The 16,196-nt window shown below is 41.4% G+C and overlaps 2 protein-coding genes across 5 annotated transcripts; both read right to left on the reverse strand.

Moving 5' to 3' along the window:
* Positions 1 to 782: 782 nt before the first annotated feature.
* On the reverse strand, positions 783 to 3,381 carry LOC27207738. Of its 2 annotated transcripts, none has more exons than XM_016183413.3 (2): positions 3,164 to 3,381; positions 783 to 3,096 (listed from the first exon to the last, which is right to left on the reverse strand). In XM_016183413.3, the coding sequence occupies exons 1-2, from the start codon at positions 3,379 to 3,381 to the stop codon at positions 1,815 to 1,817; spliced, it is 1,500 nt and encodes a 499-aa protein (XP_016039590.1). In that variant the 3' UTR covers positions 783 to 1,814. The 2 variants fall into 2 exon arrangements, with proteins under 2 accessions (XP_016039590.1, XP_016039588.1); XM_016183411.3 differs by having other exon boundaries at positions 783 to 3,099.
* On the reverse strand, positions 3,182 to 12,510 carry LOC27208136. 3 transcript variants are annotated; one of them, XM_039296388.2, is made up of 4 exons: positions 12,388 to 12,510; positions 5,382 to 8,028; positions 4,709 to 5,268; positions 3,182 to 3,396 (listed from the first exon to the last, which is right to left on the reverse strand). In XM_039296388.2, exons 2-3 carry the CDS (start codon positions 7,892 to 7,894, stop codon positions 4,716 to 4,718), a joined length of 3,066 nt encoding a protein of 1,021 aa, XP_039152322.1. In that variant the 5' UTR covers positions 7,895 to 8,028; positions 12,388 to 12,510; the 3' UTR covers positions 3,182 to 3,396; positions 4,709 to 4,715. The 3 variants fall into 3 exon arrangements, with proteins under 3 accessions (XP_039152322.1, XP_039152320.1, XP_039152321.1); XM_039296386.2 differs by having other exon boundaries at positions 12,279 to 12,435; XM_039296387.2 differs by lacking the exon at positions 12,388 to 12,510 and adding an exon at positions 11,268 to 11,392.
* Between the last annotated feature and the right edge of the window lie 3,686 nt (positions 12,511 to 16,196).

Below are 16,196 nucleotides of genomic sequence, written 5' to 3' on the forward strand. Positions count from 1 at the left end.
GCAAGTTTGGATTGAATATTTGAATTTATTGAGTTTAAAATATGAGTTTAAAACTTTTGAAAACTTTTACTTTCTTGCTTTGTTGCACTTTAAATATAATTTATTTATAAATTATAGTCTAACTTAACTTTGCAATATCAATATGATATTCTGAAAAAGTTATGTTATATATTGAAAGTATCTAAACCTCATAAGATCATCATGTCTAATCATTATGCGTTCTTTGTGGAAATCCTAGCTAAGTAAATATTAGTTATTTTGATAGTTCTCAATTTGGATTTGCTATTGTGAAGGTATTTAAACTTCACCTTGTCTTTACATCGCTCGGATGCCCTGAATAATGTTGCGCGTGACTGGGCGATTGGAGGAGTGTGTGTGGGCGTGTGTTGGTTGTGCTCGTAGTAAAATCGAGCCTAGAAGGGCTTGCGCAATGAGTGCATATCCTTCCGTGGCACAGTTTTAGTACAGCTCCCCCCTCCCCTCCTCTCGGGCCGACAAAACGAGTCGCTCTCTTTGGGCTTTGGCTCGGACCCCTCCCCCTTTTATCCGAAAACTGGGACAAGAAATGAAAGTGCATGAGCACGTAACATATGCGTACATACATACACATGTACATTAGAGTGGACCTAGCTCGAGCAAAAGGTAAAAGGTCACACCTGTGTATGTACATATGTATGTACATATGTTCGTCGTGAATAGTAATATTGTGATACTCTTACTTTCCCTTTTTCAAATATTTAAAACAAGAATGTTGAAAACAATGTAGATAAACAAGTACTAAATGAAATTGAAGGATTTTTATTTATTTCATCGCAAAACATTTGGGGTACACATTTATACATTTATTAATATATACGCTTAGATTTTGAACGAACATGCATACAAAAATATGGATTTCCTTTACATTTTCGATTTTTTATCAATTTTATAGGTTTTTCTTTTAATTGGCTTTCCAGGAATACCTAATATGGTACAATAATTTATTTTTCTAGACTAAAAAAAAATATTAGTATAGGTATCACAAATATATATATTTATGTATATATCAATACATAATTTGTAGCGAAATCTAATGTTTCAAAAGGATTACTGATAAACTCGTTGAAAGGAAATTGATTTTGCTTTATTGACGGACTTGGATGGGTCTGTCTCTTAGGTTGAGCTGGAACTTTGTAGAAGAATAACACCCTTCAATGGGAGGAACCAATGTTATACAAAGACATCGCTCACATTTAACTTAAGTGGCGTTTACATTTAATTTTGATTTGAATCCTCATAAGTCCTCATAAGCTTTTTAGTATTAATTCCATTTCAGTTAAATGTGGGCGATATGTACGATATTTCCATTAAAAATGCGATACACTTAGTATTAAACACTGACTATTGAATCTGTATATGTACATACATTGCGATATCGGGATTATAAGGATAATGCTAGCTTTAACGCAGCCAAAACGGTTGTTGTAGATAAAAATAAATAAATATTAAGCACTTGCATCGCTTGATGCTTATTAAGCTCTGGTTCTACAGTGTGTTTCAAAAAACCTTGATTCCTGTTTAATAGCTGTCTTGAACGAAAAACACTCTGTAGAAGCATCGTCGAAATATTACAAACACACATGTATAGTTAGGAACCAGCGCAAATTCGGTGTGCGCTTTACTAGCACACTTTGTCCTTAAGTATATCTTGGGATTAAAGTATATATGTATATGTGACCTCTGTTGCGAAATTTCGATCCTTTCTTCCCTACGGGATGAAGATAGAGGTCATCGTCTTGATGCGTAGATTATATATAAGATTGGGGGGAATCCATTTAGCTTTGGGTCTCTCCAGAACGCATCTGTTCGCGACTTTCGCCTCGCTTGATGAACCAGTTCTTATTGTTCCGCTTCTGATGTTTGTGGCGAGTGTTTTCTCGCTGTAGCATCATTCGTTCATGCCACTCGCCACTACCGCTATCGTGATTGGGATAGCGTTCCTTGCTGTTCTCGTTGGAGTGCTCCTCGTTGGATTTCTTATTGTAACACCCTCGTTTATTGGAGGACTGATCGTAGCATTTAGTTTTACCATGCTCCCGTGAGTGATCATCTGTACGGCTGCGGCGATCGTGATCTTCATTCCGTCGCCGCTGCTTTCTTTCGTTGGAGTTGTACTCTTGCTTATACTTTGGCCTGTAACGCTCTTTCGAACCATCCGCCAGCTTCGATGACTGGCCATGGGAAGTCACGGTTTGTGGACCATCATTTCTTTTCGAGTGAAAACCTTTGGGATCAACGTTTTCGGTATCTTCGGCACCAGCAAAGTTGCCCAGCTTCTCGGTGACCTTTTCAAACTTGTGAAAGGCTCCAGACTGCTGTAGCACATCGTTGACGGCATTTCCAATCTCATCTGTTAGAGAATCCAGATGCTGCTTGTTCTCCAGGCACATGCCAGCGATCTCAACGAACCGACCATCGTCGCACTGAAAGGGTTCCTTCAAATCGGCCTTGGTGATATCCACGGGCTGAACCGAATCACCATTTCCTGGCCAGGCCTTGAAGGTCTTGCCCTTGGCACGACCAGCTCCCTGTCGCTGCAACGTTGCATCCTGTCCAGATGCGAGATATTGCAGTTTCTTGGACATGATATCGATCTCGGCGCGCAGTAGATTGTTTTGTAGCTCCAGCTCACCCACTCGGCGCTCCAGTTCGATCAGGGGCTTCTCCTCACCGAGCACCTGCCATTCCGGATTGCGTAGTTTGCCGACAAAGGCTAGAATGGCCAAAGTGGAGGCCACATAGAAGAAGGCGGTCAGGCCATTTTGCACCAGCGGTGGCAACTGCAGATCTAATTTGGAGCGCACTACGCTCTTGGACTCCGGCTGTTGCTGCTCCGGCTCCCGCTCAGGATACTCCGATAGCTGCTGGTCAGTGCTAATTGGGGCAATCAGTTCCACGGGACTAGTTGGTAAATCGCCGAAACCCAAGTCACCCAATAGGGGTTCGCGCAAAAATAGATTCGGTGATATGCGATCCGTACTCTCGCAATCGCTGATTATCGAAATGCCATCAGAAATATCATCTGCCTGAGGATCCTCGGCTGCAGGCCTGTTGCATCTGCTTGGGATACAAATTTCTGGATGAGTTCCTCCCATATCATTGGGCAATCATTGTGCTGTCTCACCTCTCGTTTTTCTGCTTATCCGCCCGACTGCTCGGCCTTAAATCCGTCAACACTTCGGTCTTCGCCTCCAGTCCGTCATCCTTCTCCTTAACCACTGGCAGAATGGTCCACGAGTTGAGTACCGACGATGAGGTGCTGCTCCCGAGAGACTCCTCACTCAAGTTGGGCCCGGTCTTGGTGCGCCCAATGTCTTCGCTCCTGCTGCCCTCCGACTCCATCTTCTGCTCCGTCGTCTGCGAATTTAAAGAGCACACACAATTTTTAAAAAAATAAAAGCAAAAGAAGGTGAAACCAATAATATTTTCTTTTAATTCTTTGATTAGTTAATAAAAAAAAGATAAATATTTTTGTTTAAAGATTTCAAATTGAGTTCCTTGATACCACTATTGCAATACCATTTTGAATTCTTCTATAAATCTGTATTTTACCCCAATGTGCGCTGTTTACCCGGGGCTCGGCTATCAATATACTAAAGTAGCTGGTTTACATTCTACTTTTAAGAGGTCCAAAGACAACGGCCCCTTGTTTCCGAACACCAAGTAGGTGTATTGCTACTTAATTAAATGCCGTATAATCGAGGCGGTTAATCGCATTGTTCTGTTAAAAGTGACGCGTAAAAGTTGCAAACTAAGAGGTGTCAGTAAGTAAGAAAGAGAAGTGAGTTTTCCCCATTCTATCCTTTATTTTGACACTGACCTAGTTAAAGAAAATGCTGAAGCTTCCTAAGAGTAAACGAGAGAGCAGCTGACTTTTCACATGCGCGCTTTTCCGTTGGCGCAAGCGAGCAAGCAAGCAAAATACGTCATGAAAGCAAATTTCGGGGAAAATTGCAAGGTACTATTTTGCTTTTGCGTCTAATAGGCATATTAGCACTTCGACCTTGAAATCCATATACATATGTATGTGCATACGTAAATGGCTATCTTAATAGGTATGTCAGTTTGCCATAAAGTTAAATAAAAACAATGCATATATGCACAACTAAGTTGTGTGGGTTATAGCTGCATTCGATTTGGTTTTTGGAATTCGTAATCGGGATGGAACTTAAACGCACTCACTACACACACCTTTATATTTCAAGCTATTTTCGACAAATAGCGTAGTCAAATAGACTAGACGGTTGGGAAAACAAAAGCACTAGCTATCTTCAGCGGTAAAAAAATAAATTCTTTGTGTGCTCTAGAGATGGAAGTACATAAATCTGTGTCGCTATCGGTTCATCCGATTTGCACTAGATTTTTATAACCGATTTCAAACCACCTATTGCAGTCTCGAACCATGGTTTAGAATACTACTAACGTTCAGCGGAGTGCCGAACCAATTGCCGGACTTCACCATGGTAAAATTATTCAAACTCTGAAGGCTCATAACATTTTATATATTTAAGCAATTACTTAAATTGTGAAAGTACAACAGGGCGAAAATCGTAACATATCGTACACACGTTTAATTGTTAATTAAAATCCATTGTAAACAAGAAGTTCACTCAACTTGCCTCAGTGCTTTAATAAAATGTGTTGTAAACAAGTATGCTATTTCACTCACCTTAAAATTATAATTGTTTTTCCATTATGCGCCTCACTTCCCCAGCTTCCGAGCTGAGTTCCCAGTCGGAGGCGTTACCCATCCTCTCCTCCATATGTCGGCTTATGGTGCTGTTTCTAGATGTGGGCATGGCTTGACCCTTCATAAAACGGGGCGCTGGCACCGGATGAGAGATCCGCTGACGATGCTGCGGTGTCCAGTAAATCTGGCTAGTCTGCTGGGCCGATTGGTCCAGGATGAGTGGAGTGGCCCTGCCATCCTGCATCATATAGCCCTGGCCGGGCGCTGGTCGAACGTAGGGAAGATAGTCCACAAGCTGGGCCACCTGAACACCCTCGCCCGTATCCACCAGTACCAACTGGTTCAGAGGCACCGGCCTGGTCAGTGTTCCAAGTTGCTGGTTAGATAAATACTGTTCGGAGACATTGGAAAGCAAACTGTTTCGCTTGCTGACATGAGCGTAAATGGGTGACGGCCCGTCCACTGACATGCCGCTGGTAACATAGCGCCCCTGGGCGACGGGTAAACTCTGGACACGCTGTGGCACCTGTGGTCGAGCACTAGAAATGCAAGAAACATAAGAGAAAACCAGGTCGGACATTAAGGTTATGAGGTTACTTATAAAGCTGTCTGTCTATATGTGGCAACTATGTATTTATAAAACATTACTTACCATTGATCATCCACGGAAGCATATGACACGGGCGAGACATCGGCGTTGGGTGGCGTTAGATGTCTCTTATAGATTGGCTGCAGTGGCGTCTTGGCTTCCGGTGCTCGGGTAATGCTCTTGCGGCAAAACTCCTTGACCTTTTCGAGAATCTCCTCGCGCGTGAGAAGTCCACCGATGCGACGAGATGGCATCTGCTGCGCTTGGCTCTGGTTCGCCACCCTATGCCGCATTACCACTGGTGTCTGTTGGCCAGGATTTCCAGCACTTGGCGTCATGTTGTCCAGGACACTCTGACATCGCGGCGGCTGTTGCTGCATTTGTTGCTGCCTCATCGGCGTACCATTATAAACCATTAGTGGCCTGCTGCGACCGCTGATTCCCGAGAAGGTGTTACGCTGCATTGAGCCGCGAACAAAGTTGGTCTGGTCGGGATGGACTATCACCTGGGAGTAGATATCCTCATTCGGTCGTTGTCTGATTGTGTGCTGCTGCTGCTGTTGTTGGTGTTGTTGTCCCTGGAGTGGTTGTGCCTGCAGTTGCTGCTGCTGATGAAGCTTGTGGTAAAGCTGGCGATCCGTCACCTCTTTGATGGCCCGCAATTGGTCCCATTGGTTTTGGCCACGCACTGGCGTCGATGAGGCCACAGGACTTGCGAGAGCAGGCTGTTCGTGGGTGAATTGGCTGCGGTCCACTGAAGTGGAGCGGTTTATTCGACCCACCTGCTGTGCTTCTGGCCACTGACGTCTGGGATTCACACCTGGTCGCTCCAGTGTTGATCTTCGCAAGCTGTTGTCACCGTTTCGTCTCTGCAAAGTTGTGTTGTCACCGTTTCTTATCTGCAAACTGTTATCACCATTTCGCAATTGCAAATTGGTGTCACCATTTCTCCTTTGTAAACTTGTGTCACCGTTTCTGTTCTGCAAATTGCTTTCACAATTTCTGGGACTTTTATCGATACCAGAATCAACGATCGGAGATTGAACATGACCATTTTGGCGACGACAGTTAGGACTCTGACGTTCCAATAGAACACGACGTATCTCAGTGGGGACATCCGCCTTGCGACGATAGTCCTCCTTCTCCAAATCGTTGAAGATGCTCCGTGGCGAAGGAGTTTCCGACTTGGGAGTGGTTTTTCGTCTAGCTGGAAATATACTGTTTGAGATACGCTGGAGTACGTTTAGCTTCTTCGTGTTGCTTTTGCGCAGAGCCGCCAGTGACTCAGCCACCTGTTGCCGTCGCTCCTCTGCCGTTTGCATTGGCGTCGAGGTCCTGGCGATTGTGGGTGTCGGTGAGAAGAGCTCCCGCCTGGGCATTAGAGCCAGACCCTTCGAGTCCAGATACGCTTGGAACTCATCGGAGCTTATGGTGTTGGTGAATGTGCCCGGTGAGGGCGAGGGTAAGTCCCCCGGCGCACTCATAGCCACCGGCTTGTCCGGACTCTGTGGCACAGAGGAACTGGCCGCCAACTCGTCACTGGACTCGCTCTTCGTCAATGGTCCATCGATATCGTCTAGATCATCATCCGAGGTGATCTGTAGCTTCTTTACCCTCTCGTCAAATTTGCGAGCATTTTTCGTTACCTCAGCGGGATTGAATAAGGCACTGCTCTCTGGATCGGAATTGGTACCGGTTCGGATTTTTAAGTTGGCCAACTCCGGGTAGTTTGGCTTCGAGCACTTCTTGAATGTGGGCTGCGGGGGTTTTGTTAACTGCTGAGCCTTCTGGTTCTGGTTCGGATTCTGATTCTGATGGCGGGCCTGTTTGCCCGTTCTCGTTTCCTTCACCGTCTGTTTCCTCTTGGGCAACTTGCCCGTTGTCTCCTTGAGTTCCTCTAACTTGAGACGTGCCAGCACCGAGGGATCGTAGACAAAGTACGCATCCGGGTTCTTGATGTACGTTTTCACGTACTTGGATTGCTTGAGCACCTCCTCAGTGGTCACAAAGTCATCCGTCGGCGGCTGGGATCGATTAATCTTACTTTTTCGAGTGTTGGACTCGTTCTTCTGCTGCTCCCGCTCCTTTTCGCGCTCCCGTTCTCGTTCACGTTCCCTAAGTTGCTGGGTCACGGTTTTGCGAACACTTAGGGTCGATCGTTTCGTTGGCACCGGAGGCGGTGTCTTCTTCTCCCGCGTGCTGGCTATGTTACCATTGCGGAATGGATTCTTTTGATCCACAATCGGATCACCGGTGGTGAACTTTCGAATCTCTTCGTCGTTGGGATTGAAGCTAACCGATTTCTTAGCCTTGGCACTAATGACTTCGATCTCGGTGAGATCCTCCGGACTTGTGGAGCTCCTTACCGGGCTATCCTTCTCTTTGTCTTCCTCCTCCTTTTCCTTTTCGAACTTCTCGAAGGGCTCAACGATTTTTAGAGGTGCTGTTATGTAGGTCTCCAAGATATCTTGCTCCAATTTCTGGGAATCTTGGTCAACTGGTGTATCGATTTCCTGACCCTTTGATTCGTTTAGAGGACAGATTCCTTCTTTTTCGGTTGCAATGGTGTCAGACATTTTTCGTTAACGAGCTTGGGGGAGAATGGTGAGGGGGAAAACGAGAGGGCTTGGAGTGGAAGAGAGTTGGGAGTGGTTGTTGTCGTCTGTGCACCCACCATCGATATAGTTGTCTGGTGTCTGGACAAGGGAATCTGCAAAAGACATATACAATCAATACATGAAAATAACCAATACAAATATTTAGAAAATGAAACCAGTCTAACTACATTTGTATTCAAATTCGCAATGGAATTTTTCTTATAAACCAGGTATCAAATGTACTTTTAAAAACAAACAAAGCTAATCATATAGATCATTTTTCCATAACTTGGCTGGTTATCATCAATGCCTGATCATTTTATATATTTGAAAAATGTGAAAACCTTAAGGCGTCTGATTTTTGGAAGTTTGTTGGCGATTTATTTCTTTCCGGCTAATTTTCGGATTGAAAACAATGGAATTTCGATTCGCAGATAATGGCGAATGCCTAGAGTTAGGGAAAAAACCACTACATCTGGCTGGGAAGCGGGATATCACGGAATTGGGCAATCCCAAGGGCCCACGGAACACGACCTAGTAAGATGTTTTGGTTTTTGGTTTTCGGTGGGTTGCTCCGTGGATGGGTCTTGTAATGAACGGCGCAAAACGTAAACAAATCGCGAGGGAATGTGTAAAAACAACAAAACATGCACGCAGGCCACCTGATGACTGACATTGACGATAAATGAACAATCGACCTCAATAAAAGGCAGGCGCAGGCATGCACACACATGAAAGAGCATGTGAATGTAAGTACGATCGAGTGTGTGTACACTATACATACGTACATACACACACACATATGCATGGCATATTCTCTCGGAATATCTACGTCTCGGGAATTTCACTTGAGTTGATCATTTAATTAAGGCCCCCCACTGACCCGCGGCCCCAAAAAAGGTCAAATAGCCCCCAATGGCACTTGACTAGGCTCTTCGCATCCGGCACTCTTGAAATACAAACACACGAGTGCCACGCAAAGCTCTTCCAGTTCGGTTGTGCCACAGATTTGTGTTTACCCCAGATAGCAATTAGTGTAATCGTTATGGGTGAATGACGCTATTAAAAAAGAATGTTTCACTAATATGTGCATCAAAGTTAAACAAAAAGTTAATGCATAAAATATAAATTCTTTAGCAAGTTGTTGTTACTGATAATATTCATATAATCTTAAGATTTGCTACTAGAACAACTAAGATCGATTTTCAGACATGCAGGAACAAGATATCGCATGAATAAATCTATTTAGGCAAAATTTGTGCCTCTTGATTTTTGGTAATTCAAATCGCTTATTCCAATTTGATTACAAATCATTTCCCATTGGAAAAATCAATAGTTTTTTTGCTGTTCGCAACCTAGTTATTAGCGTTTCCCCAGTATCAAATTCGCAGAACTGCGGTTTGCTGGCCCGAATAAGCATATTGTCTACTAACCCACTGCCAACAATTGCCACCCCGCGTGTCAAATGCAATGACGAAGTCGTCGGGTTCAGGTATCTGGTTGGCTATCTGCTGCCAGCGGCAGCTGGTAAATTCAGTTGCAGTAATTATTGCACAGAAGATTACGTGACATTTGAGCCAACCGCTGAATGCGGGGGCATTTGATTTTCCAATTGATTTGAATACAGCAGCAGCAGCAGCAGCGGCAGCCGGCTGCGTTAATTTGAAAACGACGACTGACTTTTGTAGATCTCGCCGACCGCATGATGTCGGCGTCGTCTAATAAGGCCTGAAAAAAGGGTTGCCTCATCATCATCATCATCAGCAGCAGCAGCAGCAGCAGTAACTTGAGCAACAGACTCTAAAAAGTAACTGAAGCCAAATGTGAAGCTACGAAAGAAGCCAACCGAAATGGTGGCAAAAAGGCAATTAAAAAGAAACGACTGAACGAGAGTGAGCAGTTTTAAGTAAATTTGTGTATGTCGTATACGGTGGGTCTCATGATATTCACACGAATTTTGATAACTTAGATAAGGCTGATGTAAGAAATTCATTTATATTATAGAAAGCTACATACCCTTGAAATAAATTAACAAGCAAATGGAAAAATTGACATTAGAGGTGAATATTAAAGGTTAGTTCTTAAAGATCATCAAATGAAATAAAAAAAAAAAAGAAATAAGAAATTAGGTATTCTCGATTTTTGCCCAAAGTTAGGCAACATTATTGTGCGTTTGTGGCTAAAGGATATCCACAATTCGGCTATCCCGAACATAATTCTTTGCCGGCTTATTTTTTTTCGCTGAGCAAGGGCCTCGTCATCGTCTTGCCAAACTCGCATGTTGGCAAGATACACACATATATGGATGTACGAATGTACATACGTACGAAAGGTTGTAGCTGTGAGTAATGCCGAAGGTTGAGGCATACTAAAATGCACATTCGATCGGTGTTTTGTTAAAGTAAAGCCTGCTAGTACACATACGTTTCCACCGGGCAGCTGCTTCGCATCGATCGCTTTTTTATTATTCTTTTTTTTCGCCTTCAGCTTGCAAAAGATTAAGCCCTCCGATAAGATAGTACCCATTATCTAAGCAAACACACCAATACACGCGCAATTGTTCGCCACAGTACTCGCCTATAATAATTTGAATTCTAATCAGAGCGTTAGAGGGGGATGGAGAGACTCCAATCAGAGACCTTCCCAGTCAGACGTATCTGTTCAAAAAAAAAAAATAATAATAATAAAAAAATTGTACAATTTTCCACGTTGTTAATTTATGCCAAATACACACGTACATACATACGTAAGTGTAAGTTTGCATAGAATTCAGCAATGGAATGGAATGACCGTGAAATTGATATGTTATTATTGTGTATAAATTGTTGTATAAGTTGCTAGGTTTGATCAAATACAAGTTACTTTGCTATAAATGGTGCTTCATAATTATTATTCAGTTGGTTAAAGCAGGACGATCTAGATACTGAGCCACGAAGCCATTTAAAGAAACCACGTCAAAGCCAAAATATTTAACACATCTGCATTGGGTTTCGAACTTGCGAAATTTGGATGCGCTGGCGCTAACAAGATTATTTTGTATGAAAAACTGCAGCCACTCGATACATATGTATGTACATACACATACATACATATGTACATATGTCTTGAGAGAGAAATAACCCCTTAAACAACTCACACGAAAAGTTAACAGTTGTACATCAGTTGTATTTAATATAAAAAAAAATGTGAAAACAAGCAAACATTTTGCGAAAAACTATGGCTATTTTGTAATATTATGTCCCGAAAAATATCCTCCTTAAATCTTATAAATTTGAATATGGTGTGCTGTTTCTTTTAGTGTACCTTTACGGCCCATAGCATGGATCGATTTATGGCATAAATTTACCCTTACCACCACGGAATTGGGAATTGCATCCCTAATTCCGCATCGAGACTCGTTCCAAATAGATTTTGGATTTTGTGTTCCCGAAATGAATCAGTGTCCGTCCGATTGGGAAGAGCCCGTATTGAAGGCAACTGTGAAAGACATTTAAACTGCAGCCGCTGCTCTCATTCGCTTTTGCTTTTTTCAGGTTGGACCTAGGTTTTCTTGCTTTCTGCTTTTTGCTTTCGTCATTGTTATGGTTATTTGCTGTTGCTATTGCCGTTGCGCACAGTTGGGTTAATATTTCGAAAATAAGCCGTAATTGTGTGTCTCAGCCACCATTTTGTGGTTTGAGTTGAGTTTGTGCTTGCTTTGGTTATTTCCTTCAGTTTTTTTTTTTATTTTTTTTTTTACATATATTTCTTTTTTATGTTTAATGCTTAGTGCGCCTCGTTTTTTCCGTTGGTTTGGCAGCAAGACGGCCAAAGTGTGAGTTCGGATTGGAGTTCGAGTTCATTCACCGCGCAGTAACTGACGGATGCCAATAAGAACATCCCAGATCCCAGTTGGTCTTGAAGAAAACCCCCAACGTTATTTCTTATTTTTTTTTCACAAACTCTTGCTTTAACCCGCACTCACTCACGAATACAACAAAAACAAAAACAACAACAACAACAAAAAGATACAAAATCATACAGATACACACACTCGCACTAACGTTCGTTTACTCACACAACCACTATAAACAATCGGTGGTTGAGATCCCCAAAAACCCCTCCCCCACCGAACCAACGAACCACCACTGTTTTTATGTTTCTCTGTTTTGAGTATTATTAATTTCGCCGTACATCGGTACAATGTGTTACAAAGCCAAAAGCCCGAAAACAAAAAAACAGTCGAATATTTTGCCGTACTTGATGGAAAAGTAAATATAACAACACACAGATGCAAAGGCGGTTAGACATACAGGGCCAATATATACAGATACTATCCGTACATTCGGTGTGATTGTATTTGACTTTATTTAACGACAATTACCTAAACAAACGTGAACAATAGCGGCGGTACGACGACGCGCACTTAACAACAAAAAGTACTCCGGCGTTCGGGAACGGGAAAACCAAACAAAAAAAACACGTCCGCTCACCACAAGATTTCAAAGTCGACTGCGACAGCAACGATTTTTTGCGGCAAATGGAATCCACAATACGGTCCACTTTTAATAACATAGGCTTCTCTTAAAGCGTTGTATTTGTATTCATTGTATGTGCAGCGCTACCGGACTGGCGAGATTTCGTTCAGGTTTAAGTTAAGATTTCCGGCTGACCTGGCCTACACTGAAAGAAACGGGTGAAATGGAAATTCATCTTATCATATTAACTAAAGTAGAATATTGTTTTATATATTCGTCTATTTTTGTGAACAAAGAATTGCTTTTAAATTAAATGTATATAACTTAGGATGAGTAAATAAGAATTTGTTCTTAACAAGCTAGTGAAATGGTCCTTGTCGACGAACCAACAATTTAGTTGTCAACTTTCGAATAATGGGTATACACATTTATACAGGAGATTTTTTAACGTGTTGCTTATTTTGGTTCTTCTTCTTCAAGAAAGGATATTTTACGGCGTTGCCACAAGTTCGACCTATGATGTTGCCAGCAGCATGGAATAAGAATGCTGACAATTCAAATTATGAAATTTATTAAAAGTAAAAAATGAATTTATTTGGCTCATAAAAAATACATTTAAAAGAATGTTTAGTATGTGCTGAATGGAAATAATGACAAATTAACAATATATGTATGTAATGCACACACGTTAATTCAAAAATTAGCATACTTTAAAATCCTTGTCCTTAATATCTTTTTCTTAGCCATGTGATTTAGACAAAAATTTAATAACATTCTTGTTAAATGTTACATATTTAATTGAGCGTTTCGACCCCATTTGAAAGCACTTGTTTTTAAGGCTTCATAAGACTTTCTACAAATATTATATTTCTGTAATGTAGGTTTGTTAAGGCTACAACTTATTGTTTATGCAAAATCAGTGGGTATGGCAACCCTTGTAAGCTATCTTACGTTGCTCTCATATTTCGTGTAAAAAATTATAGAAATCTGTACAGCGCCACCTAGCGCATGGTGGAGTTATGCAAAAGCGCTGCGTAGTAGCCATTTTTGGAGACTTAATTGTCGCCATCTGTTGGTGTTTATTCACAACAGACGTGTAAAAGTATGTTACACAAAATAAATTTTTTGTGTAGTTACTATATTTTTAGGGTTAACTGTGATTGTTATAATAAAATTATAAAATTGTAGTAAAATTATTGTAAACTAGAAAAAGCTAACTATAGTTAGCCGGCGTGCCCAAATGGGCTGAATTAAAAGAAAAGAAGGACACAAAGGGGCTCCAAGATTTCCCCGTATGCCTTAATAATTAAATTAATAATAAAAAATAATAAAAAAAAAAAACAAAAAAAGGGTTAACTAGCGTAGTGCTATTTTTCATTAATAACTATGTACAGTGGTTCCCATTGTAAGGGCAAAACGGCCGAAAATTTTTATAGTTGAGGTAGACACTTGAAACTTAGCATTTTTATTAGTATTTGTCAGTACTCTTGATATTTTTCGCGTATGTCTCATTCTAAACAATTTGATGACCTTATTTTTTGAGAACGAGAACTTGGAATTCAACATAAGAAATTAGTATATATGTATGTATATCCAGGGCGAGCTTAGCGAAAGTTGTATGCTATATCATATAGCTGCTATAGGAACAATCAGTCGAAAATCGTGATTTTGTTTGAAAAATCCTTTTGTTTGCAAACCATATTGGATGAAAATTTTTCATTCATTTAATAACAACAACCACAAAATAATTTTTTAGGTGGCTTAGCCTTACAAGTAAAAAATGGAACCAGCCAAATTTTACTTAAAATCGCAACTGTTTAGTTAGTTTTTAGTTAGCTTATGAATTAAGTTTTAAGTTCCCAAAAATCATTCAATTTCAATTTGAAATCACTATGGATTAATTGAATTTCAATACCAATTCACTCAATTGAATTATTTCGTTTTTAACTATACTTTGGTTGCTTTTGTACTTTATACTTAATATGCTTTTCTATTTATGACCCCGATATTAAGCAATTATGTACCATGCATTTTACAGACCGAAACAGAGCTTCTCCTCGAGCTATCCGCTCGGTTTGGATTAGTGTGAGAACTGTTTCAAAAGGCGATTTTGCGGGCATGCCCCCTTTGCGGAGCCGTGGACAATGCCAAGGGCATGGCCTCCGTTCGCTTAACTGGCAATCTGCGCGTAATGATGGTTTCAGGATTTAGTCGGCCAATCAATCCGATGGTCGCATAGAGTTTAACATTTCCATGGCGCGCTTAATTCGGGGGTTCGGTTACGGTACTCGAATTGGGCGATTTCGCTGGCGAATGGAATGGCCTGGACCGAACTGCACTGATGGACTGATGTCTGGTTTGTGGTGTTTTAGGTGCCGGCGTATCGCATCAGCCTCATATGCATATGCATATACATATACACTTTTTTTGTATTTCACAAGACGGGAATTTCGTTTTTCGTCTTTGGCTTTAGCTTTGGTATTAGCAGCGACTTTGACTTTGGCTTTACCCACATAATTGGTCTTGGGGTTGGCCTCACCATGGCTGCTCCATGGATATGCTTGCATATTGGTATCGGATCGCTTCGCTTCGCATCGCATCGCATCGCATCGTATGGCCGACCAATTTAGGTGGGCCCCCAATTTAAGTGATAATGATTATGCGTTGCGTCGACTTCCCATATTCTCCCAGTTAGGAGTTCCCAGTTCCCAGCTAAAGTCTTCAGCCAAAACGCAATCTTGCTGGTCCCGAATCCCAAAACTGTGAGCCATGGCCAAAGCCAAAACCGAAACCAAAACTTAAACCCAAACCCAAGCCCAAACCAAAACCAAAACCGAGCCCATGCGATGGAGTTACTGTGATTTGTGGTTAGTTGCAGCTTCTGTGCTACGTTTAAGCCATTGGAGCTGTCAGGTCTACGTTTGACTTTAAGGCTCATTACGTCAAAAAGAGGCAGTGAAAAAGTATCGTTAAAACCTTTGGCGATCTGTGGGAAAATTCTCTTCACCATAATTTGCATTGGGCTCAATTAAATTTGCTTTGCTGCGGCTGATGCTGCTGCTGCTGCTGCTGTTGCTTTGTACCCCCGATTCATAATATGGACATTAACAGGAAATTGATGTTATTGTCCCGAGCCTCATGCATGCAGTTCGCATTTTGCATTTTTCATTTCGCATTTGGCTACCCATATGTGGACACAAAGAAGCTACCTGAATTATCCAAGTGTCCTTCTAATTGCATTTGGTTGCGGGTTAACATCTCCTCACCACAACTTATTACTTTAATGGCCTATAGTTGCCCTGTTTGTTGTGCTACCAAATTTGTACGATTTCTTTGTATCAGTAGAATTGAAGTTGAATTTAAAATAAGGTTTACTTTTATGGTTATTAAATTATTAGGTTACATGATAAGTTAAAATTTTTGAATTAAAATCCATTATATTGACAATTTATTGCATATTTTGAGCTGAACTTGCAGTGCTGAAAAAAAGAAACATAATTAAAGAAACCGTTCTTGAAATAAATGCTTAAAATGCGTGATTAGAAAGTGCAAGAGCACAAGCTTCTTGCTTTAATTCCCCAACCATAAACACACTTCCGATATGCTTCATTACCAACTGGATGGCCTTTTCGCAGTGATAGTCAATTTCTATTGGCAATCAAATCCATCAATGGAATGATCTTGCGATTTGCCGACCAGGCAAATGGTGGCTACAGATCTGAGAAGCACCTCTAAACGCTGAGTTTAATATCTGCATTATTACGTCCCAGGAGAACCGTGAAAAGACCATAAAAAACTGAACTTGTAGCCACAAACCCACACCA

The sequence above is a fragment of the Drosophila simulans genome, chromosome X (assembly GCF_016746395.2).
Source record: "Drosophila simulans strain w501 chromosome X, Prin_Dsim_3.1, whole genome shotgun sequence".
Lineage (NCBI taxonomy): Eukaryota > Metazoa > Arthropoda > Insecta > Diptera > Drosophilidae > Drosophila > Drosophila simulans.